The sequence below is a fragment of the Neoarius graeffei genome, chromosome 8 (genome assembly GCF_027579695.1).
Source record: "Neoarius graeffei isolate fNeoGra1 chromosome 8, fNeoGra1.pri, whole genome shotgun sequence".
Taxonomy (NCBI): domain Eukaryota; kingdom Metazoa; phylum Chordata; class Actinopteri; order Siluriformes; family Ariidae; genus Neoarius; species Neoarius graeffei.
Genome location: NC_083576.1, coordinates 7,412,733 through 7,439,579, shown reverse-complemented (window position 1 = coordinate 7,439,579; position 26,847 = coordinate 7,412,733). Strand labels below are relative to the sequence as shown.

General features: G+C 41.6%; 1 protein-coding gene and 1 pseudogene across 1 annotated transcript; one reads left to right on the top strand and one right to left on the bottom strand.

Moving 5' to 3' along the window:
• Positions 1 to 5,599: 5,599 nt before the first annotated feature.
• Positions 5,600 to 10,148, bottom strand: LOC132890332 (uncharacterized). Its single transcript, XM_060927142.1, has 7 exons — positions 10,047 to 10,148; positions 8,283 to 8,334; positions 7,618 to 7,962; positions 6,620 to 6,955; positions 6,244 to 6,354; positions 5,847 to 5,890; positions 5,600 to 5,731 (listed from the first exon to the last, which is right to left on the bottom strand). Exons 1-7 carry the CDS (start codon positions 10,146 to 10,148, stop codon positions 5,600 to 5,602), a joined length of 1,122 nt encoding a protein of 373 aa, XP_060783125.1.
• Positions 10,149 to 10,569: 421 nt separating this feature from the next.
• On the top strand, positions 10,570 to 11,662 carry LOC132890331 (uncharacterized; annotated as a pseudogene).
• The last annotated feature ends 15,185 nt before the right edge of the window (positions 11,663 to 26,847 follow it).

Below are 26,847 nucleotides of genomic sequence, written 5' to 3'. Positions count from 1 at the left end.
GCCATCCTTAGGTCGCTGAGGCGAGCGGGGCTCACAGCCAACCCAAAGAAGTGTGCGATTGGGCGGGTGGAAGTACGGTATCTGGGCTTCCACTTGGGCAACTGGCAGGTGCATCCCCAAATTAATAAGACGGCAGCGATTGCGACCTGCCCGAGGCCCAAGACCAAAAAGGGGGTGAGACAGTTCCTGGGGCTGGCTGGCTATTACCATAGGTTTGTACCTAATTATTCGGACGTCACCAGCCTGCTGACTGATCTCACTAAAAAGGGGGCCCCAGATCCAGTCCAGTGGACGGAGCAATGCCAGCGGGCTTTTTCCGAGGTAAAGGCTGCACTGTGTGGGGGGCCACTTTTACACTCCCCTGACTTTTCTCTCCCCTTTGTGTTGCAGACCAATGCGTCAGACAGAGGGGTGGGAGCAGTTTTGTCCCAGGAGGTGGAGGGGGAGGACCGCCCCATCCTCTACATCAGTAGGAAGCTGTCAGTGCGTGAGGGGCGCTACAGCACCATTGAAAAGGAGTGTCTGGCGATCAAGTTGGCGGTCCTCGCCCTCCGTTACTACCTGCTGGGGCGCCCTTTCACCCTCTGTTTGGACCACGTGCCCCTCCAGTGGCTCCACCGCATGAAAGATGCCAACGCGTGGATCACCCATTGGTATCTGGCACTCCAACCCTTCAATTTTAAGGTGGTCCACAGGCCGGGGGCGCAGATGGTCGTGGCGGACTTCCTCTCCCGTCAAGGGGGGGGGGTCGGCTGCGGGCCGGACGGCTGCCCGGCCTGAGTCGGGTGGTGGGGGTATGTGGCAGCGGGGGCGTGGTCAAGCACCGGTCTGCGACCGGAGGGCAGAGTCAGGGAAGGTAAGTTGCAGAATCACTACACCTGACGGCAATTAACCTATGTTTGTGTGTGTCTTCCCAGTGACCGTGCCCTATTTAAGGAGGGAGAGCGAGAGCAACATACCTGTCAACTTTGAGGTTTGAAAAAAAGGGATATTTCCCAGATTTTAACTCAAAATAAGGGAAAATTTTGGAAAGTCGAACTTTCCGAAAGTAATAGTAAGTAATAGTATAAAACAGTGACAGCGACTCATGGTAGTTTGTGACAAAAAAAGCATTTAATTAATCACGTGGTTATACTTCCAAGGATAAAAAGATATCTTTACATTTACAAAAAGAACATTCAAAGCTGATTATCATGTCAAAGTCAATATATGTTAGCACAGAAGATTGAAATTTCATTTGACTAGGCTCCAATGTGCAGTTAAAATAAAACTAAACATACTGATATAAACATCTACAATTAAAACAGACACACACCATCTTGTCATCAAAGTCAGTACTTTGATTTCCTGTAAATCATAATGTGAGTGCTGGGCTGGGCTGGGCTTGCATAAGTCTTCATACCCCTTGTCTGTGGTAAGATGGCCGCCCTGTGCGGACGTTCTGGAATACGCGGTGAGGAATCTAGTCTTCTATGTAAATCTATGGGTCAGACTAGCGCTATGGTTCTGACAGTCTTCTTCACAGACATGCAATTAAAATCCATGTGTAATTACTAGACTGCCACCTGCTGTACTGGAGAGGGCGGGGACGTGAATTCATGGCCCGACTTCCTGCTGTAAACTCCTGTCAGAGGCGCGTCATGAATTCTGGACCTACCGACTTTTATATAATGTGAAAATACGGGATATTTTCGGGAAAATAAAAAAACGGGAAGACAGCGGGAAATAAGTCAAAATAAGGGATTTCCCGGGAAAAACGGGAGGGTTGACAGGTATGGAGAGCAGAGGGGCTCTTCCCGGAACCAGACGCCGAGTGTGTGTACAGTATGTCTGTAAACTTTAAGCCATAGTTGTTAGACTGAAAAGTGTGACAATAAAACAGTGTATCAACCTGATCTCTGTCCTGCCATCCTCTGTGCTCCACTCATACCTATCAAACTGCTACACATGAGAATAGAATAGAATAGAATAGAATAGAATAGAATATAGTGATATCGGTATCCAGACATGTATTAATATCCCTGTCAGAACAAATTATGTACATCTGGAAGATTTGCATGTGCAAGCAGAATGAACTTTTTTTTTTTTTTACTGAAATATCAAGGCGTTGTTGTTAAACCAGAGACATTCAAAATTGTTGATTCAGAAACATCTTCCATATGAACAAATGCTCTTTTCGATACATCTTCCAGGTATGTTGGCATGTATTGCATAGATGTCTTGGAGATGTACATGTATGTTTGCTTATAGGGATACCAATACACAATTGGATGCAAATGTAATGATATATAAAATCAAGAGTAAAAGAGTCTAGGTTCTAAACTGGCTTGTTTGCAGTCCAAACCTGTCTCCCCTTGAACACATTTAGTGCATTATGAAGAACAAAATATGACAAAGGAGACCCTGAACTGTTGAGTAACTGAAATTGTATATCAGGCAAGAATGGGAGAACATTTCACTTCCAAAACTACAGCAATGGAGATGCTCAGTTCCACTCTCTTGGCCTGATTATCTCTTCTCATGGTCTATCCAAACACTGCTATATTGATGACACTCATTTATTTCTTTCTTTTCTTCCTTCTGACACACAGGTCTCAGATCGCTTCTCTGCTTGTAGTAGTAGTAGTAGTACTTTATTGTCACCATACAAGTACAGTGAGATGTCGTTTAGAAACAGCCCACAGATGCCCATAAAATAATAAGTAAATTAAGTAGTTTAAACAATATAGGTACTGTACATCAATATTTAAAATATATATAGAAAATATAAGATACACAATAAATATATACAATCAAATGTACTGGTAAGGTTGGAAGTGATGATATAAAATTAAGATAAATAATAAATTGTCTGCATTACATCCAGAGCTGGATGGCTAACCTTCACCTGAAGCTCAAGTCAGGCAAGACAGAAGTGATCTATATTCCTGCTCCATCCTCTCCACCCCTAGACTTCATCATCTTTCTGGGGGATATCTCTATGTCACCTTCACCCAGCACAAAGAACCTAGGGATGGGGTTTGACAACAAACTATCCTCCTCAGCAAACATTGATGCAGAGACAAGGATGTGTAGATTCTACCTTTACAACATTCAAAGGATCATCCCCTTCCTCACCACCTACTCTACTCAGCTCCTGGTCCAAGCACTGATCCTCTCCAATTTGGACTACTGCAACTCCCTCCTCGGTGGCCTCCCAGCATCTGCCATCAGACCCCTGCAGCCCACCTGGTTTACAACCTCCATTGTCCTTCCCATGCCACCGCTAAGCTCGCTGCCCTTCACTGGCTGCCTGTTGCAGCTTGCATCAAATTTAAAAGGCTGGTGCTAGTTTACCAGACAGTTAAGGGGTCAGATCCAGCATACCTTCAGAGACTGATCCACCCCCACATACCAGTTAGAACCCTACATTCCACTATTATTAGTCACCTGGCCACTGCTCCTCTCCACTCCTCCCCAGCCCATACAAGACTGCTGTCTGTTCTGGTTCCCCATTGGTGGAATGACCTTCCCATCAAGGTCAGAGCTGCTGACTCCATGACCACCTTCAAGTGCAGAACCACCTTTTGAGGCTGATCCTCTTCCCTGCTTCTCTGCCCACTGTGTAATCACATCGCTATCTTAGCTAGCTTGACCAACCCAGGCTGTGCACTGTCTAGCGTGGTCATGATGACTTTCATTTGGCATGAGAACTTTCTTGTCGAGAAGTTCAGCATTTCTTGGACCTGACTTTTGCACTTGTTGTGTGTTGCTCTGGATCAGAGTGTCTGCTAAATCCCTATAATGTAATGTAATGTTTTTGGTCTCCTCATTTCCCAAACATTTACAGAGTTTTATTAAAATTGGATGTGATGCATCATAGTGGTGAACATGCCGCTGTTTCAGATTTTTTAAAATGTGTTGCTGGCATCAAATTCAAAATGAGCATCAATTCATAATCCATAACTGCTTATCCTGTACAGGGTCACAGGCAAGCAGGAGCCTATCCCAGCTGACTATGGATAAGAGGTGGGGTACACCCTGGACAAGTTGCCAGATCATCACAGGACTGACACATAGAGACAAACAATGATTCACACTCACATTCACACCTACGGTGAATTTAGATCACCAATTAGCCTAACCTGCATGTCTTTGGAGTGTGGGGGAAACCAGATGACCCAGAGGAAACCCACTCAGACACAAGGAGAACCTGCAAACTCCACACAGAAAGGCCTTCATCAGCTGCTGGGCTCAAACTGAGGACCTTCTTGCTGTGAGGAGACAGTGCTAACCACTATACCACCACGCTGCCCAAAATGAACATCTCATCTCATTATCTCTAGCTGCTTTATCCTGTTCTACAGGGTCGCAGGCAAGCTGGAGCCTATCCCAGCTGACTACAGGCAAAAGGCGGGGTACACCCTGGACAAGTCGCCAGGTCATCACAGGGCTGACACATAGACACAGACAACCATTCACACTCACATTCACACCTACGGTCAATTTAGAGTCACCAGTTAACCTAACCTGCATGTCTTTGGACTGTGGGCGAAACCAGAGCACCTGGAGGAAACCCATGCGGACACGGGGAGAACATGCAAACTCCACACAGAAAGGCCCTCGCCGGCCACAGGGCTTGAACCCAGACCTTCTTGCTGTGAGGCGACAGCACTAACCACTACACCACCGTGCCGCCCCAAAATGAACATATATTTTTAAAAAAATGTAGATTTGATATCAATGTTATATATTGTGCCAGTCTTGCTCTGCCCAATTTCCAGTATGTCACACTGTAAAGTCATTGGTTATGCTCAGAGAGGTCAATGACAAACGGGGTTGAAGTTCAACCATTCTGAACTCTAAGCAGAGCATTAAAATGCCCGGATTGAAAGCGACAGTATGCTGGGGTCAGTATGGAGGCATGATGCTCTCCTAATAGGAAAACAATGGCAAAGTGAGCACTGAGAGATTTTGAAGCTAGTCATATGTAAGCAGCCTTAGGAATGGTTTTGCAACCCTGTCTAGTCAAGAAACAACATTCAAATCTTTTCTGGAATCTCGTTTGATTGCAACATAATGTCCTGTTTTTTTGAATCCTTTAGTCTACTTTACATTGTTGGAAAGGTTTAATTTCAGTGATATTTCAGTTCAAAAGCACTGGCAGTAATGAAGCCTTGGTGTGTATCGTGTAACTGAACCCAGTTATTCATTAAATTTGGTTGATGTAAAAACATACGTGTGTGTGTGGGGGGGGGGGGGGGGAGATTTGGATTTGAATAACTCTTTTCCTTTGGAAAATGCCATCATTCAAAAATGTGCTTTGTGTTTATTCAGGTTGCATGTGTTTTCTTTTAAGATTTGTTTTGGATATATGAAACAGTTAAGTGTGAAAATTACCCAAAAAATGAGGAGAACGGGGGGAAAAATGCTTTCTCATGTCACTCTGAGACAGAACCAGTGTCCCAGTGTTCCAGTGATTTTGAAAATTCTTGATCATTCAGCTTTCAGTTTAAATTCAGTCTGAACAATCATTAATCCTCAACAAAAACATATATCTACAGTCAAAATGAAACCTGATAACAGAATTAATAACATTGAATCAGATCAGAGATCAAATCTAAGTTACAGAATTATATTGTACATCAGTATATATAGTATCTTGAGGTTGTTGTTTCTTTACTCTTCCTCTTTTGGCTCTCCTCTCACTGAAATGTAAGGCAGCGTAATTCAGCTCCACAGTGTCACAGTCCTGGAGGGATATGAGATTATTAGACTTTTTATTACACTTATAATGCAGCAATTTTACACTAATTACTTGTCTGTTAACAGCATCATGTATGTATTCACATATCCTGAATATTTACCTGATTGAGGGTCTTGTCTGTCACAGAACCGTGTTTTAATCTCACTGTAGAGAAGAAAATGCAACACCAGTTTATCGCTGATAGATAACAGGAACTAACTTGTTTTGATCTTCCACAGCATTAAATGTAACTATAATTAATGATAAAAAGTACAAAGTGTTGCTTTTAATGATTTCAGAATGTAGTTGTTGCAAATTACTGTAGTATAAGAGGAATAAAACATTTCAGGACATGATATTAGTGGGAAAACATTGGAGTGGTAACAGGAACTCCACTTTGTATGAGATCTGTATGTTTAATAAACTGGTGACTCATTGTATATAATGGAAATTTTAGAATTTTAAAATAACTTGAGAATTATATAATAACTTTAAGAAAATCTATAATGAAGACTCACCTCTGTTTCTTCCTTTACAGGTTATGATAAAGATCAAAGCAAAGATCACAACCACACACACTCCCAAAGCTCCAGCGAGACAGATCACTACAGGATCCACGGCAGATCTCTCTGCTACACAGAAAATATCACAGGATTAAACATTGACTCAGTATTTACTTCTATGCTAAACAAACTCATTCCTTCAAACAATTAAAAATGAAAGAGAATAATAGTTTGAGATGTAGGTTTTAGTAAAAAATGAAATATCTGGAATGAAACAGCATTGTGCTAAATCTTATCGGATGGCCCGATACAAGTACATAGTCAGATATTAGATAGAAAAATAATTACTATACACTCTGGCATATCACTAAAACATGACACGTGTTCTTACCCAACTGTACTCGAGTCCCGTTCCCAAAAATGATCTTCCCACACATGGCCACAGCGCAGTAGTAAGTTCCAGTATCATTGATGCTGAGGATGTTCTTGGAGAAGTCGTACACACAGGTGTGTGTAGAAGAGCCGCTCTCACACTGACGGCTGCTGTTGTGATGAGTGTAAATGATTTGAGGATGGGATTGTGGTGGAGCAGCTCTGAACCAGAGCACTTGGTGTTCTGCTGCTCTGCTCTCAGAGAGAACCGAGCACTGCAGAGTCACTGACGCTCCTGCAGGAACCGAGTCCAACACGCCGCTCTGGATCACTGACACTTTTACATCTCCATCACCTGTTCAGTGTGATAGAGACAGGGTGATCTGGATAGTTCATATTTAGACCATTATACAGTAATAATTATATTCCATAAATCAGACTCGAGAGAGCTGGGGCGTAATGTTTATGTTACATTTTATTAATTACAGCAATCAAACATAAGTTTTTCCATACATATTTTTTTGTTTTCATACAAATTGGATTATGTCAATGCATCAACATACAATTTCTCACCTACAAATATTGCTTGATACTGCAACCTTTAATTAACTGGAAGTTTCCTATCTCTAATAAAATAGAGTAAATGCACTGATCAGATCCATTCCAGCATTAGAAATTTTGTGTTTTGCTGTAAAGTACCTGTATATAATAATTTCATTCAAGATTTTTTTTTTCATAGATAGTACCGAAGCATTAAATTTAAACAATCAAAATAACCTCCATAACCATTATGGATAACATGTTAAAAATAATGACATTTTGATTAAAAAAAAATTCAAATAATTAAGATAAAATAAGATAGCAATTCAAAATTATATAGAATTGAAATAGATTATTATGTCAAAAGTGAGCACTTGACAACTTGAGAATCAGTGATTCCATTTGTTAATCATCAAGTTCATTTTTAAGCAAAGGAAACATTAAACTACTTACAAACGTATTAAAGTGACTTCTTACCTTTCACTGATAAAAATGTTCCATTTCCAAACCTTGTTAAAAAATCTCTAAGTCCACAGTAATACATGGCTTCGTCTGATTTTTCCACATTCGCTATTTTTAAATGGAATCTCGTTTCTTCTTTCTTGATCCTGAATCTTGGTGACTTGAACTCATCTTCAAAATTGGGTTGGTGATGAACTGTGACAATTACACGAGGCTCCTGTCCTACTTTTTGCTTGTACCAAACAATTCCTCTGGTGTCATGTTCTAGCAGTTTAAAGCAGTGTAGAGTCACGTTATCACCAACATCAGCAGTGATCATTGAGTTTGGCTGACTGATATCATTTGTCTGTGCAGAATCTGCTGTTAGGAATTAAACAACAAACTTTATTCTTCTTTAAATACACAGAGATTATCAATATTGCACTTAGTCCCTTTGATTAGAAACAATCAAAACCATGGACACTTACCAATTTTATAAAAAAGCACTTTTATAATCCACGTCATCAGCAGCACCTTCAGTGTGAGCTCTGTGTGCAGCATGTCTCCTCTTGCTCCACTGTCAGATGGTCAAACTGAGCACATCTCACTTTGTGCCAAAGACCTATGACACGAGGTTCTGACATCACAGAATTTCCGACATACAGTACAGACTAACAATTTAGCAGCAGTAGATAACTGACTGTGGTTCCTCCTCTCACTTTCTGAACCTTTCTTTAGATAGGCTGTGAAACTCTTCAAACAATATAAGGGAATTTACTGGACAGACCCTTTTTTAACTTTTCCTTTTTGTTTTGTTTTTTTCTAGTCAGATTATTCAGTAAATTAATAACTATTTTTTTTTTTTTGCAACCCTTTGACCGATATGCAACCAAATCTGTTTTGAGAGTAGGTATTTTTTTAGATCAATGCACCTAATAAACGGTTAATTCAATGAATACATTTAGCAAGTTTCAACCAAACTATCATGAAGAGAAAGGTACACTGGAGGCAGAAGCAAGTTTGAACTTATTTTTAATTAACTCCGTCAACATCAAGCGAGGTCAGCATGATGGTGTAGTGATTAACACTGTCACCTCACAGCAAGAAGGTTCTGGCTTTGAGGCTCATGGCCGGCGAGGCCCTTTCTGCGTGGAGTTTGCATGTTCTCCCCGTGTCTGCGTGGGTTTCCTCCGGGTGCTCTGGTTTCCCCCACAGTCCAAAGACATGCAGGTTAGGCTAATTGGTGGCTCTAAATTGACTGTAGGTGTGAATGTGAGTGTGAATGGTTGTTTGTCTCTATGTGTTAGCCCTGCGATGACCTGGTGACTTGTCTCGGCTGTATCCCGCCTCTCACCCATAGTCAGCTGGGATAGGCTCCATCTTGCCTGCAACCCTGCACAGGATAAGCGGTTACAGATAATGGATGGATGGTACATCAAACAAACATATAAGCATAGAGCAATTCAAACAAGGCCCTGGATGTGAAAATATCAAGAGAGAAGACTGAAATTTGTCATGACTTTGTCATGAATTTGTCAAACGGAAACTTTTGCGTTTCCGGTTGAGAGTACGTCATGCTCATTCTGTCTGACGCTTCTCACCAGAGTTTTTTTTTTTTTTATTTTATTTTCTCTCCTTTTTTTAATTCTATTTTTTTTCTTTTTTCTGTGTTTGATGTTTGAGTGTTTTAGTCCGCCGGTTGTGGTGTAGCTCCGGACCCAGTTTTGGGCGTCGGTTCCCTCCAGGCCTTGGTTTGCTGTGGGTGATGCCTGTGCTCCCAGCTATGGACTGCAGTGAGCTCGTTGCTCATTTTAACATCGTGGTTGTCCAGCACTCTGTGCTTTAATGATTGGCGTGATGTTCCAAGAGATGTTGCTCGGTGGCATCGTGGAGGTTGTGCAGGCGGTTTGGGACATACCAGCACTCTGCATGGCGGTGCTTCTGTGCTTGCTTTGTGGATCCATGGCGTGGTGTTAGAGCGATGTTGCTGGCAGCATCACAGCGGCTGTGCTGGAGGTGTGGGGCTTGTTTTCATGCGCCTTTTGGTGTGACTGTGGTTGCTACACCACTGGAATGATATCCTGACCTCTATTTGGTGGACTTTTTTTTTTCTGCCTATTATTGTAAAGCGACCTTAGGTTTTGAGAAAGATGCTATATAAATTGAACATATTATTATTATGAAAAACTGGAGAATTTGGCAATTTGGTCAAGAGAAAGTTGAATAAAAAGTGAGACTCCAAAGCACACCAAACTCAGACTAATTAGACAAATGTATGATTATGCAAATAGAAAACAGGTATGTCTCTTTAGTCACATCATCATCATCTGTGGTAGTGATGTGCACTAGCTGCACTGGGTCTGAGAAATGTAGTCCCATGATGTTGTAATCAGGAAAGTTACTTTTTGCACAAAGTCCAGCCATGCAGTTCATGGACAAAGTTCGGTTTCAACCCCAGCACTTACCTGACCCCTGACCCCTCTGTCATGCTCCGCCCTGGACATCCGCTCCAGAGCTTGTGTATCTTCCGCGTCAACGACGATCCAGATCTGGGACAGGAATTCCATCCTGCCTGCTTCCCCGTTCACCGAGCGCTCACCTGAATTCACTTCCTGGTTTTCACTGCTGCCTTTATGAATGCCGTTCTCAGAAACAGACTTTGCCAGAACGTCTTGTTTGTTTACTCTTGCCGTTTCTGTGCCTCATATGCTTTTCATGGTTTTTCTCTCTAGAGTTTTTTCTTGTTCATGGTTTTTTGCACTATCCTTTTTCTTGTCCTTGCCTGCCTCGTTTTTTGTCATTTTTGCCTCCTTTTTTACCTGGACTATTTTTGCTATTGTTTCATCGTCTAGTTTGTTTACCTTTTTGCCATGTCCTTTCCCTGGATTAAACCCACCTTATTTATTGGATTACTGTCTGTGTACGTGTTCTGCTTCTGGATCCAAACTTCACCACACCTCCAGCACCCATAACACCCTCCTTTAAAGCATGACATCCAATGCACATATACTGGGTCTGGGAGGACCCTGGACCACTGATCAGCACACCTCTCTTGGGTGTGCGGTTGCCAAAAGCAAAGGCAGCTTCAACAGAGAGGCAGGCGAGGTGATGACATCCTCACTGGAACTTGGGGTCAAAGCAGGTCTAGCTTCCAGCTCAAACTCTCCCTCTACACCCACTGTCTCAGCCCACGTATCTCTGCTCATGGTCTATCCTACCACTGCTATACTCATGAAACTCAATTGTTTCTTTCTTTTCCTCCTTCTGACACACAGATCTATACTCATATCTCTGCTTGCCTGCATAACATCCAGAGCTGGATGGACAACCATGACCTGAAGCTCAACCCAGGCAAGACTGAGGTGATCTACATTCCCACTCCATCCTCTCCACCCCCGGACTTTGTCATGTTCCTGGGGGATATCTGTATGTCAGCTTCACCCAGTGCAAAGAACTTAGGGGTGGTGTTTGATGACAGACTATCCTTTTTAGTGAACATCACTGCAGTGATCTGGATGTGTAGATTTCTCCTTTACAACATTCAGAGGATCTGCCCCTTCCTCACCACCTACTCTACTCAGCTCCTGGTCCAACACTGATCCTCTTCTGCTTGGACTAATACAACTCTCTCCTTGCTGGCCTTCTAGCATCTGCCATTAGAACCCTGCAGCTCATCCAGAATGCTGCAGCCCACCTGGTCTACAACCTCCCTCATTTCTCCTACATTACCCCTCTGCTTGTCACCCTTCAGTGGCTACCTGTCACAGCTCACATCAGATTTAAAATGTTGGTGTGAGCTTACCAGGCAGTCAAGAGGATGGATCCAGCATACCTTTAGAGACTAATCCGACTCTACATGCCAGCCAGATCCCTACGCACCACTACTACTGGTCACCTGGCCTCTCCTCCTCTCTGCTCCTGGTCATCCTGCTCAAGACTGCTGTCTGTACTGGTTCCTCATTGGTGGAATGGCCTTCACATTGAGGTCAGAACTGCTGACTCCCTGACCACCTTCAAGTGCAGACTGAAGTACCACCTCTTCAGGCTGGACCTCTCCCCTACTTCCCTTTCCGCTGTGTAATTGCATCGTGGTCTTGGCTAACTCACGCTGTGGGGTTAGCCATTGGAGTTTTATTTTTCTCTATTTAGTTGTACTTTGTCAGCTTGTTTGTATGGTTGAATTGTTCTCCTTGGCTGTTTGCTGATTATTGTTACTTCAACAGAATATTACACTAGGTGTTATTCTGTCACTTGTTCAGTTGGTACTAGAACTTTCTTGTTTAGAAGTTCAGCATTTCTTGTACCTGACTTTTGCACTCATTGTACATTGCTCTAGAAAAGAAAGTCTGCTAAATGTCATGCAATGTCATTTAATGGAATATATTGGCCTTAAGGGAGCAAAAGCAGTTCCCTGACTTCAGCAGAGAGAAGAGTCAATTGTTGGGATGGCTGAGAGCCTTCATTCTCTTTCTGGCTTTGGTCCAGTACCACTTAGTGTCAATAGACTGGGGGTCAGGGAGCTTGGTGCAGATGATGCACTCGGCTGATCGCACCACTCTCTAGAGAGCCCATCTATCCTGCTTGGTGCCATTCCCAAACCAGGTGGATATATTTCCCATTAGGATGCTCTCAATGGTGCAGGAGTGAAAGTTCCTCAGCACCCTCAGTGGAAGATGGAAATCTCTGAGACGTCTTAGGTAGGACAGATACAAGTGGGCCTTCTTAACCAGGACATTGATGTGGCAGGACCAAGACAGGTTTTGAGTGATGTGAATGCCTAGGTATCAAAAACTATCCACTCTCTCCACTGGGGTCCCATTGATGTCGAGGGGCTTGTAGTTCCTCACCTGTTATGTGCAGAAGTCCCTGATCAGCTCCTTTGTCTTGCTGGTGTTTAGGAGGAGGTTGTTGTCCTGGTACCAGTTCTCCAGGTTTCTGACATCCTCCAGGTAGGCCTTCTCATTGTTATTGGAGATCAGGCTTACCATAACAGTGTCATCAGCAAACTTGACAATGGTGGTGGAGTCTGATGAGGTTACACAGTCATCTGTATACAGAGAGTACAACCCCGATTCCAAAAAAATTGGGACAAAGTACAAATTGTAAATAAAAATGGAATGCAATAATTTACAAATCTCAAAAACTGATATTGTATTCACAGTAGAACATAAACAACATATCAAATGTCGAAAGTGAGACATTTTGAAATTTCATGCCAAATATTGGCTCATTTGAAATTTCATGACAGCAACACATCTCAAAAAAGTTGGGACAAGGGCAATAAGAGGCTGGAAAAGTTAAAGGTACAAAAAATGAACAGTTGGAGGACCAAATTGCAACTCATTAGGTCAATTGGCAATAGGTCATTAACATGACTGGGTATAAAAAGAGCATCTTGGAGTGGTAGTGGGTCTTAGAAGTAAAGATGGGAAGAGGATCACCAATCCCCCTAATTCTGCGCCGACAAATAGTGGAGCAATATCAGAAAGGAGTTCAACAGTGTAAAATTGCAAAGAGTTTGAACATATCATCATCTACAGTGTATAATATCATCAAAAGATTCAGAGAATCTGGAAGAATCTCTGTGCGTAAGGGTCAAAGGCGGAAAACCATACTGGGTGCCCATGATGTTCGGGCCCTTAGACGGCACTGCATCATATACAGGCATGCTTCTGTATTGGAAATCACAAAATGGGCTCAGGAATATTTCCAGAGAACATTATCTGTGAACCCAATTCACCATGCCATCCGCCGTTGCCAGCTAAAACTGTATAGTTCAAAGAAGAAGCCATATCTAAACACGATCCAGAAGCGCAGACGTCTTCTCTGGGCCAAGGCTCATTTAAAATGGACTGTGGCAAAGTGGAAAACTGTTCTGTGGTCAGACGAATCAAAATTTGAAGTTCTTTATGGAACTCAGGGACGCCGTGTCATTCGGACTAAAGAGGAGAAGGACGACCCAAGTTGTTATCAGCGCTCAGTTCAGAAGCCTGCATCTCTGATGGTATGGGGTTGCATTAGTGCATGTGGCATGGGCAGCTTACACATCTGGAAAGACACCATCAATGCTGAAAGATATATCCAGGTTTTAGAGCAACATATGCTCCCATCCAGACGACGTCTCTTTCAGGGAACACCTTGCATTTTCCAACATGACAATGCCAAACCACATACTGCATCAATTACAGCATCATGGCTGCATAGAAGAAGGGTCTGGGTACTGAACTGGTCAGCCTGCAGTCCAGATCTTTCACCCATAGAAAACATTTGGCATGTCATAAAACGGAAGATACAACAAAAAAGACCTAAGACAGTTGAGCACCTAGAATCCTACATTAGACAAGAATGGGTTAACATTCCTATCCCTAAACTTAAGCAACTTGTCTCCTCAGTCCCCAGACGTTTACAGACTGTTGTAAAGAGAAAAGGGGATGTCTCACAGTGGTAAACATGGCCTTGTCCCAACTTTTTTGAGACGTGTTGTTGTCATGAAATTTAAAATCACCTATTTTTTTCTCTTTAAATGATATATTTTCTCAGTTTAAACATTTGATATGTCATCTATGTTCTATTCTGAATAAAATATGGAATTTTGAAACTTCCACATCATTGCATTCCGTTTTTATTTACAATTTGTACTTTGTCCCAACTTTTTTGGAATCGGGGTTGTACAGCAGGGGACTCAGAACACAGCCCTGAGGGTTCCAGTGCTGAGGGTGATTGGGGGAGAGACACGGTTCCCCATCCTTACTGCTTGTGGCCTATCTAAAAGGAAGTTGAGGATCCACTCATACAGTAATGGGCTGAGTCCCTGATTCTTCAACTTGATTGGATGCTTCAACTTTGAGGGAATTATTGTGTTGAATGCTGAACTACAGTCTGTGAGCATCTTAACATAATTCCCCTTCCCTTTCCCTTCCCATCAGCTGTGGATGGGGGCTTTGTTGTTAGGCTCCTATTCGTGCTGAGCTGTGGGAGCCCAACCAAGGGGCTGCTCATGCCCAAAAAAAAAAAAAAAGGGGAGACAGAGGCATGGTGGTGTAGTGGTTAGCACTGTTGCCTCACAGCAAGAAGGTTCTGGCTTCGAGCCTAGTGGCTGATGGGGGCCTTTCTGTGTGGAGTTTGCATGTTCTCCCCGTGTCTGTGTGGGTTTCCTCTGGGTGCTCTGGTTTCCCCCCACAGTTCAAAGATATACGGTTAGGTTAACCTTAGGCTGAGGTGCCCTTGAGTGAGATACCTACCCCCCCCCCCCCCCCAACTGCTCCCTGGGCACTGTTAGCATGGCTGCCCACTTCTCTGGGTGTGTGTGTGTGTGTGTGTGTGTGTGTGTGTGTGTGTGTGTGTGTGTGTGTGTGTGTGTGTGTGCTCATTGCTCATGTGTGTGCATGTGTGTGTGTGTTCACTGCTTCAGATGGGTTAAATGGAGAGAGGAATTTCATAAGTGTACATATGTGTGATGAAAGTTGTTGTTCTTCTTCTTCTTCTTGAGGGGAGCAGCTTGCAGTCTCAACCCATCACCCATCATGGCTGAACTCCATTCGAGGTCCCACTGGTCTTCCCGGAGCTGTCTGAGCTGCACCACCTGGCATGTGCTGAAGTCCACTGGTTAAGAGAAAGTTAACAAAAAGCGAACCACCAATGCACTTCAAACTCAGAATTAAAGATCCAAACAGTACTGGCTGCAGTGGGAAACATAATTGTGTTATTTTTCATCAGGAAGCTTACTTTTCAAGCAAAGTCCATTTGTTCGGGCCTGACGTGAACTTTTCAATTGCAAATTTGTTCAGCATACTTTATTTTTCTGCCCATACAATAATATATTTTTAAATGATCTTGGATTAATAACTGTAGCAAATGACTCTAATGACTCTTTATGGGTGAGATCAAGTATTTTATTCTTATGAAGCTAAAAATAAGGTTGACAAAATGGTTTTTAATCTGTAACTTTTTGTTATGGCTGTTTAACCATGTTTAATATTAATTCCATTCTTAAAATATATTGCACAAAATGATAAAAGATAATTTCGTCACAATTATTTGAACAATCATCTTGAATCGAGGTCATAATGTTTCAGCAACAAAAAGTTTCTGTTTCCACGTTATTATTTAGTGGATTAGTTTACCAAATAAACAGGAGAACAAGTTACTGAACTTACAGGACGGCTCACCCTTTATTTATTTACAACTGATGAGTTCTGTATTGCACGATCAAAGTTGACAGGAGAATGTCAGGGTGTCTGTGTGTGAGCTGAAGCTTAACCACAAGTGGGTCATGCAGTAAGACAGCGAGCTGAAGTGCACGTTAGTCTACAGAGAAATGGTTAAAGCACAAACTTTGGTTTGGGCCTTTTAGTTCCAATGAAGGGAAATTGTAAAGCTCCAGCTTACAAAGACATTCTGTACAATTGTGTGATTAAAACGTTGTGGTAACAGTTTGGGGAAGAACCGCATCTGGGTGTGATGGTGAGGTGTTCATGTACAGTACCTTTGATGATATAATAGTGTTCCTAGGAGCCATTTTAACAAGTTAAAGGCCATTAGTGTTCCTAAGAAGCCTTAAAGAAGTCACTACAAGTTCTCTCATCCACTGCTGCTGACTGTGAGCAACCTCTCTCTCTCTCTTTATCTACAGTATCTACCCATCTCTCTCTATCCATCTCTCCCTCTGTCCATCTACCCATATCTCTCTCCCTCTCTCTCTCCACCTACCCAAATCTCTCTCTCTCTCTCTCTCTCTCTCTCTAATGTTTATTAGGGAAACTGAATCAAGCACATAAAGTCTTGTGTTAGAAGTAGTATTATTCAGCTTTCCATTAAAATAATGGCACAGAACAATCGGCTCCAGTCAGCATCAAGAGTAACAGCGTTCAGACCAAAACCAGGTGAGTCGAGTCAAATTTCATCAGTCAGTATGTATTTACAGATTTTTTTTATTGTCCTACAACAACAACAACAACAACAACAACAACAATACTCTTTGTTTTAATGCCAGTTTTCAGATGTTCATAGAAAAATGATTATTATATTTATATAGACTTAAATATGGATTTTGAAATAACTTCACTGTCACTGATATTAACTGATATTAATTTATATTAGTGTAACCTTTTTACACAATTTATCATTAAAATGAATCCATTAAGCTTTAGGCATGTCTAATACCTGTTTTTTTTTTTTTTTTTCCTGAATTATGATCACAAACATGTGCAAAATGTCTGTGTGGATGTGGGTGGAGTTTTATTCAGGCCTTAATGTGGCTCCTCCTTCAGCACTGTGTAACACTAACCAATCACAATCTCTCTCTCTCTCTCTCTCTCTCTCCCCACCCCGTCTCAGCAACACCATGATACCAAAGACTCAGAACTGATAAACTAAAATGATCTTTCATCATCTACAGCATGTGCTGCAGGTTTCAAAGCGTTTTTTATGCGCTTTAATGAATTATGATCAGAGAAGTAAAAATAGTCACTGAAGTGAATTTGACAGTGTTTCATACACAAATATATTATTTCCTAATAGTTTGCTGAATCAAATTATGCAAATTAATCTAAATGTATTCAGGGTAAATATACACACTGCAGTGGAGGCAGAAATCTTTACATTTAGTTTTAAAATTATTAACAAAGTGGTCTTTATTTCAGTTATGCAAAGTTTGTGTGTGTGTTTGTGTGTGTGTGGGTGGGTGGGTGTGCACGCGTGTGTGTAAGGTGTTAGTCTGTGTGTATGTGGTTTTGTAGCTCTGTTTGTCTCTTTGCTCCTTCACACACTGCAGGCCGCTCTGACCGCCCGAGTCGCTTTTCTCACAAACACCATCAGGTTCTCGCCTCTCAAACTTTCCACAGGAAGTGCGGTTATTTATTTTTTTTCTCTCAGACCACGCTGTTGTTTTTCAGACACGATGCAAAATTAGAAACATCTTCATAGCCTTCATATAGATGTGTGATATTGTAACTCCTCTCTTCTAAAGCACCAGATTTCACTTTAATCTGCTCTAAACACACAGCAGCATGGTCACGGTGTTTATAAGCCGTCAGAATGTTATTTACACACTCAGTTACTCAGATTCACTTCATCCTCATGATGATGAGCTTAAAAATGGAGTTTTATTTACATCATTATTGTCAATTTACACATTACATAGCTCTGTGTGTGTGTGTGTGTGTGTGTGTGTGTGTGTGTGTGTGTGTGTGTGTGTGTGTGTGTCATTTGCTGCAGGCAGATTTTTTTTTTTTTGCTAATTTTATTGTTTTGCTGTTCAGTATAAATCTGTGTGCTCGAGTAAACAGGAAGGTACAGCGAGCAAAACCCACACTGACTGTTCCACACCACTCTCAGCTTTAACTTTCCACACCAGACCTGTGTGTGCATTCTGTGTGTGCTGAGGGACAGTGAAGGGGAACGAGCTTCTTATGAGGCCCAGAGCTGTGAAAGGTCACATGTCTGACTTGTTTATAGAGCCGAGTGCAAAAGTTTGCATCCCCTAAGGTTTTTGAATCTCTGTTTTACCAATTATATGCAAATATATTGGATCTTAACACATTTCCAAATAAAATAAACTCCAAAATTAAAAATAAAATTTGGATTCATCCTACAAGAAGAAAATAATCCAAAACAAGGGAAAATAAACAACAGTAAAGGATCCTTTAAGTGTCAGAATCCAGTTATTCAGAACAGAAGAAAGAGGCCTTAAAGGCAAAACCGGGCAGTTCAGTGATTAGAGAAGATTTATATCACACGCTGGAAAAGAAATGCAAACTTCTGAACAGATATTCAGGGGTTTTTTGCCACTTTTTAATTTTTTTAATTTTTAAAAATTTTCTCCCCAGTTTGGCCCACAAATTCCCACCCAAAGGCCATCAGCTAAAATCAGTTGTCGTGCTGAGAGATGTTAATATTAAACACACTGCTGATCCCCAACATGTCTGTTCATGTCTCAGTGAAAAACAGACACTCAAAAGTTTTCACCCCCTCCACGTGTCAGGCCGAGATCCAGCAGCAGCTCAGCACCCTGCAATGAACTTCCTGATTTGAGGCTTGTGGGCGGAGCTTCTTATAATCCACCAGATCAAAAGATTTTCACTTTTTCACTCATCAGCTGCCGAGTCGCCGCAGGACACAAACATCTTCAGGAACATTTATCAGGAACGTTGTCCTTGTGACCACCATCTCTTCTTTATTTATGTTTTTTGGAAAAAAAAAACTCTTAAGAGGAGAACTGGACTAACATTACATTTGCTCATGCTGGAACTTTTCTGTGGTGCAAGAGGAATTAAAAAAAAAACAGGATGTGCTTTTAAAGGAAAATAAACAACATCCGAGTGGAAACAGGAACTCTGCTTCATCACTGTGGATTGTACTGAACTGTATTGAACTGTATTTCTTTTTTTTTCCTTTCACATTGTTATCTATATGTACAGACCACATTGTCTTGTGCTATCTGAACTGAAAATACAAATTGGTATGGATTTATCTTGACTTGACTTAAAGCCACAGCCCTGCCCTGTAACCACAGACTAAACCCAGAGTAACTCTAAATAATCCCCTCATTTATCCCAATCATCATGAGGTCTATGTGGTAAAACACACTCATTGTATTTCTTTCTGACATCTTTTTATTTGAGGTAATGTTTCTGTAAGAGAATTCTTCTTCTTCATTTTCATCTCTAACTCTCTTCTTTACTCAAACTCATCAGTGCTCACTCTCTTTAACCCTTTGCTTGTCAGAGTTTCACTCTATGCACACTGACACCCCATACTGGCTCCATCTAGTGACACAGCATTTGTTTTTGTCTTATTACTTGTTACTTTTTGCAGCCAGAGCCCTCTTTTAGGCCCTATTGGGCCCTTTCACGTGATGTCATCATAACTGTAGATTTGTTTACGTGGCCATATTGCTGGGCAAGCTTTGTGTTTGACAAAGACTGGTAGAAGTGTACACGAGTGATACGGTAGTAACCCCAATTTCATAAACATTGACAAATAAATTTATAGAAGTTACATCTAAAAGAACAACGCCAGAGACCTGTAGTGCTTTTGGATGTAATAACAGACTTCGAGTCTGACAATTTTAAGGTTGACTGCCTTTCACATTTTTCAAGTGTAGGTCATGAAAATAATTTTCCCTGACACCAGTTATTTTTGTTTAGTGACTGAAAGCGACTGAATTTGAATCACAGACTTCTAATTGTATTAGTTTTGTTTAATAGAACAATTAATTAATTTATCTCCACGTGGCCCGAAATTCTCTGCTATTTTTTCCTGCTTCACCATGACGCAATTCAAGATACTACATCATGCATCACGTGGGTTTGCGCAAGGCATCGTCGGATACAAATTTGAAACAGGAGAGAAAAATGAAGGACGTGAGTGTGGAAATGAAACGTGAAAGACCGACTACGGTAACAGAAAGCGAAAAGAAAAGACATTATGTTATATATGTAGGAAAGGAAACGCAGGACCAAACTAATAAATATCGGTGGTCAGCGAGCACTTCGGTGTGATCAGCTGTTCATTTAGTGACAGAATGATGGAACTGTCAGTGCACACTCAAAGTAAACCTGTAGATGGCAGTAATGCAACACTGTGGATGCCAGCTGCTGTAAAACCCACAAGAAGAAGAAGAAGGTAAACCTGCGCATGCGCACACGGACTTCCTCTGTCTGCTTGACTGTGCAATTTCATGCACATTATTTGCTTGGGAAGCCCCTCAAATTAAATAACTTCCCAGCCACAGAATGGTCTGATATTTTTGTGAGAGATTGCAGAAATAAACATATATCACAGTGACCAAATTTCAGAGGGAATTCCATTTCACTGTTTTTATGAAATTGAAAGGCCATTTCATTTTGAGCCTGGTTTATGTTTTCACCACTTCCCGGTGAACCAGAATGATGAGAAAAATGGTGAGCTGCAGTTAAACAGGAAGACTGGATGCCACAAAACATTCCCGTGTGTGTGAATAACATTTTATATCACGTTAGTATGAAAGCTCTGTTCAACATTAAAATGTAGATCTGAATGTGGACTTTTGTTTGAACGTGATATATTTTATTAGGGGCGGCACAGTGGTGTAGTGGTTAGCGCTGTCGCCTCACAGCAAGAAGGTCTGGGTTTGAGCCCCGTGGCCGGCGAGGGCCTTTCTGTGAGGAGTTTGCATGTTCTCCCCGTGTCCACGTGGGTTTCCTCTGGGTGCTCCGGTTTCCCCCACAGTCCAAAGACATGCAGGTTAGGTTAACTGGTGACTCTAAATTGACCGTAGGTGTGAATGTGAGTGTGAATGGTTGTCTGTGTCTATGTGTCAGCCCTGTGATGACCTGGCGACTTGTCCAGGGTGTACCCCGCCTTTCGCCCGTAGTCAGCTGGGATAGGCTCCAGCTTGCCTGCGACCCTGTCGAACAGGATAAAGTGGCAACAGATAATGAGATGAGATAAATAAAAGCAGCTCACCACATAAAATATACACCATGGAATGCCACTAAAAATATGAATTAAATTTGCTTTTTTTTCAATTGCTGAAGAAAATTAAATCACTTTCTTGAATGACTTTTAAAGCCCAGATGAATCTTTTTCATGGATTCATTTATTGTAATTTACTTACATTTAGTGCCATTTATAAAGCATGTGTATTGAATACCTTTCGGCATATTTAGACCTCGCTTATTAACTTTATAACTGAACACCAGCCTTCAGTCACTTTAACAACTGATCTATTTCAGATGTTTTAATTGAATCATAATTTACAACTGAGGCAGCATGGTGGTGTAGTGGTTAGCACTGTTGCCTCACAGCAAGAAGGTTCTGGGTTCAAGCCCAGTGGCTGACGAGGGCTTTTCTGTGTGGAGTTTGCATGTTCTCCCCGTGTCTGTGTGGGTTTCCTCCGGGTGCTCCAGTTTCCTCCACAGTCCAAAGACATGCAGGCTAGACTAACTGGTGGCATAGAGGGATTAGTAGTTGACCTTTACTCTGATGATGGCTCCAAATGGGAAGAACTCCATACAGCCAATTGTCATCCATATTGTAGTCCAGGTTGTTGATGAACAGTTCAACTCCCTACAGAACAGAAGGTAAAATCAACATCCAGTGTGTTAATTAAATTCATCAAAAAGCTTGGAATTTGAGCACAAGACCTGGTCCAAAGCATAAAGTTGATAGTTTATAGTGAAGTGAAGGGAAAAGTGTAAAAAGTGTGAGTCATGGTGACAGTATGAGAGAGAGAGAGAGAGAGAGAGAGAGAGCAGAAATGTGTGAGTTTGAGATCAGAGAGAAGAGCAGTGAGGAGTGAAAGTGTGTCGCTGTCCGTGGTGTTGAAACTCTTGTGACACAATGCACTGGTTGCCAGATCATCATAAACCACAGAACCTCAGTCAGCTACAAACACACAACATGGGGTTGGGTGGGGTTTAAACTGTACTGCAGCCAGCCACTAGAGGGCCTTAGAGACATGGATTTACTTTTGAAGACCTGTCACAGTGTCCACCTATAAGGTAGATACAGTCACTGCTGAGATTCTAGAACATTACAAGGCACCTGACAACACAAAATCAGCAGTTTAATCCTCCTGTGTTTCTTTTCATCAATAAACTCACATAACTTTGCCTCATTTGGGGTCATGAACAAACTTGCAAAATGTCAACACTCTCATGTGTCGTTGAATATCTGTACAGTTTGTCCTGATGTTGTTGTTTTGACTGAGTCTGACTGCACCTGCTCAGGGGGTTAAAAGAGTTTCCCCAAGATTCTTTCTTCAATACTGAAACAGACTTTCTCTGTCAGAGCGGCTCAAAAGGACACAAAGACCAGGACGCAATAATATACTGGATATCAAAGTGAACCCAAGTATCGCGTTTCATTTAATAGATCAAATGGTTCTTATAGTACAGACTGGTTGATGTTTAAGTCCCAAGTGTGCCAGTTTACTCAGAGCTGATCGCTACTGTTCAACAATTTCTATTCAGTGATGGTAAATAAAAACTCCAGGGTTCCAGATTTACTTGCTGTTCTGTATCATTGTCTTTGGTGTGTGACAATAACAGTGATTTAAATTGTAAAATTAAGATTTATAGTGGTAGTGGGTACCATGCCACAATACTTAGTGGGAGGGGGGAGGGGAGTGAATGGTTTTATTTTTGAACTGAAAGTGGTCCCTGGCTGCAAAAAGTAACAATGAAGAAGGAACATAAAAGAAATATTGTGTCACTAGATGGAGTCAGTGCAGTGTGACAGGGTTCATAGAGGAAAACTCTGACATGGAAAGGATTAAGGAGCGTGAGAACTGATGAGTTAGAGTCACAGAAGAGGACTGAAGAAGAAGAAGAAGAAGAAGAAGAATGCACTTATAAAATCTGAAACAAAAATGATCCCTCATTCCTCACAGGACTGCAGTAAATAAAAAGTTATGATGTCAAGACAAATCCATCTTTATTACCATAAGAAACTGTATTTTCACTATTTTCACTTTTTCAGTAAGATGACAGCTTGCCTGTGACCCTGTAGGACAGGATAAGCGGCTACAGATAATGGATGGATGGATGGATGGATGGATGGATGGACTTGTCCTGCCTTCAGGACTCCACCACAAGACAGTCCATGTGTTCTGTCCATACAGTATCAATAACACTGTGAAAACACAGTGACAGGTTTAAGACAAGAAGAAATCCAGCTCAATACGGTACACAGACATGCAGAGGATTCACTGTTACCAGCCTGAAGTTGATTATTTTCCTATGACAGCACAGCCCAAAGTGTTTTATTCCTCTTACACCACAGCAAATTTCCAATGATAACATCAGCCCAGTTCTCCTATTTATAGTATTTACAAAACATGAATAAAGAAGAGACGGAGGTCACAGCGACGAGTGTTCCTGAGAAATGGCACCTGCAGATGTTTGATGAGATCAGGACAAGTGAAGAAGGATCTTTCTGCCCTGAGGATTATGATCTGGTGGATTATAAGAAGCTCCGCCCACTAACCTCGAATCAGGAAGTTCAGGGCGGGGTGTTGAGCTGCTGCTGAATCTCGGCCTGACACATGAAGGGGTGAGAACTTTTAGTGTCTGTTTTTCACTCACACATGAACAGACATGTTGGGCATCAGCAGTGTGTTTAATATTAACACCTTAAAGTAACAGCATTATAATGGATTACGGCTGCTGGCTGGTGGGTGGAGACTGAGAGGTGACCAAACTGAGGGTTAAAACAAACTAACTAACAAACAAACTAATAAATGAAAAAAATAACCTTTCCCTTTCAGTATGTAATATATGTAAATATTCTCTAATAACTGATATACCCATCATATTTTGCCTTAATAACCTCTTTCTTATCTTTTATTTATTTATTTTTTATCTCTTTAGATATATTTTTGCATTGAAATGGTAAAAACAGATTCTTATATTTCACATCCAAAAACCTAGAGGGATGCAAACTTTTGCACTCGGCTCTATGCACAAGTCAGACGTGAATTTTCACAGCTCTGGGCCTCATAAGAAGCTCGTTCCCCTTCACTGTCCCTCAGCACACACAGAATGCACACACAGGTCTGGTGTGGGAAGTTAAAGCTGAGAGTGGTGTGGAACAGTCAGTGTGGGTTTTGCTCGCTGTGCCTTCCTGTTTACCCGAGCACACACATTTATACTGAACAGCAAACTAATAAAATGAGCAAAAATAAAGTAAACAAACATTTTTGCCTTGCAAACACACAGTTTTGCATATTGACAAAATATTGATAAGTAAAACCAGAACTATAAAATTAATGTGGATGAAATAAACTTCATGTCAATAAATATACAGAATGAATGTGCAATTAGTTGTCCATTAGAAACACTGATGTCTCTGTGATCAATTAAAACTGATCCATATACAGCTGTGGTCAGAAGTTTACATTCCCTCATCATGGACATGAATATCAGGGCAATATTGGGCTTCCAGTGATTTATTTGAACTTTTCTTTTTCTGTTCACGGAAATCATTGAAAGCTTAATATTGCTATTACATTCATGTCCATGATGAGTGTATGTAAACTTTTGACTGCAGTTGTACCTTCTGCAAGGCCTCTACACACACTCACACACACACACACACACACACACAGAGTGACACAATGTGTAAACAGACAACAGTGATGTTTTCATCATCATCATCATCATCATGAGGATGAAGTGAATCTGAGTAACTGAGTGTGTCAATAACATTCTATCTGACGGCTTATAAACTCCGTGACCATGCTGCTGTGTGTTTAGAGCAGATTAAAGTGAAATCTGGTGCTTTAGAAGAGAGGAGTTACAATTTCACACATTTATAGAAAGGCTATGAAGATGATTCTAATTCTGTATCGTGTCTGAAAAACAACAGCGTGGCCTGAGAGAGAAAAAAATAACCGCACATCCTGTGGAAAGTTTGAGAGGTGAGAACCTGCAGGCCGCTCTGACCGCCTGAGTCGCTTTTCTCAGAAACACCATCAGAGATGAAACACTCAGAGCTGCAGTGTGTCAAAGAGCAAAGAGATAAACAGAGCTACAAAACCACACACACACACTTTACACACAGAAATAAAGACCAGTTTGTTCATCTTTGTGAGAAAACCTGTATTCATGCATGTATTTAACCTCCATCCAAATATTACATCATAATATATTTGTCTATAAAACGCGATCAAATTCACTGAGCACCGAATTCTTTTTATTTCGCTTCTCTGATCCTGATTCATTAAAACTCATTTACAGAAAACCTGCACCACATGGTCTATCTCCTGACAGTTCATTTTAATATTTCAGTTTTGAGTCTTCAGTATGAAAGAGTGGGTGAGATCCGGGGTGGAGCGAGAGAGAGAGAGAGAGAGAGAGAGAGAGAGAGAGAGAGAATTTGATTGGTTCGAGTCACAGAGTGGTGAAGGAGGAGCCGCATTAAGACCTGAATAAAACTCCAGCCGTATCAACACAAAAGTCTCACATCTCCTCATGATCATAATTCAGAAAAAGAGGGATGAGATTTTCCTAAATCTTTGGTCGTTGGTCAAAGTCAGGAATCAGTCGAGGAAGAAGGAGCTTGTAGAGGTTTGTAAGGGTTTTTCAAGGATTCTTTAGAATATTAAGAGCTTTTATCTTCATAAAAGTGCTGCTACTAGGAACCCTTACTGAGAGACAAATACTCAGCTGGACTTTGACACTCTATACACTATATGGCCAAAAGTATGTGGACACCCTCCCATCACATCCATGTGTAGTTTTCTCTAAGCTGTTACCACAAAGTTGGAAGCACACAATTGTACAGAATGTCTTTGTACGCTGCTATAGGATTTACAATTTCCCTTCACTGGAGCTCAGAGGCCCAAAGACCTCGAGTGTCCTGTACAGAGCCCTGACTGAACTCAACCCCACTGAACTGAACCTCAGGCCTCTTCACCAACACCAGTGCCTGATCTCAGTGATGCTCTTGCAGCTGAATGAACACAAATCCCCACAGCCACACCCTCAAATCTAGTGGAAAGCCTTCCAGAAGAGTGGAGGTTATTATAATAGCAAAGAAGGAATAAATCTAGAATGTGATGATTGGGTGTCCACATACTTTTGCTCCTTTGTGTATGTGGACAGCTGACCATCACACACATTTCATATGTGGTTCTTCCCCAAACTGCTGGAAGGCAGAAGCACAGAATTGTCCAGGATGCCTTTCTCTGCTGGAGCACTAACATTTCCCTTCACTGGAACTAAGAGGCCCAAACCTGTTCCAGCCTGACAATGCCCCCGTGCACAAAGTAAGGCCAAAAAAAGGCTGAAGTTGGCCTTGAAGAACTCTAGTGTCCTTCACAGAGTCCATTGAACACCTCTGGAGTGAATTTAATGCTGAATGAGCGCCAGGTCTTTTTGCTGAACATCAGTGCCCGACCTCACTCACTCTCCTGTGGCTGAATGCCCCGGGGTTCGGAATGGGATGTGAAACACATACGGGTGTGATGGTCGGATGTCTGAGTACTTTTGGACACACTGTGTGGAACGCCTTAAGGATGTCAGGAGGAGGATCTCAATAATAAGCGCAGAAGCTTATGGGCCTCAGGTTGACCTCAAGGTCATGAGGTTTAATTCCCCAGGAAGTCTCGTGAATTTTACCTGCAGCTGAATCTACAGGATGAAATGTACACAGTGCAGGATGTGTTAATTATTTACACAGGTAAAGATACAACTTCCCTTTATAATCACTATATTTAATTTACTTTTAATTTAGCCAGACAAAGTGGTTTACGAGAGGCAGAACGCAGAGAGCCATTAAAGG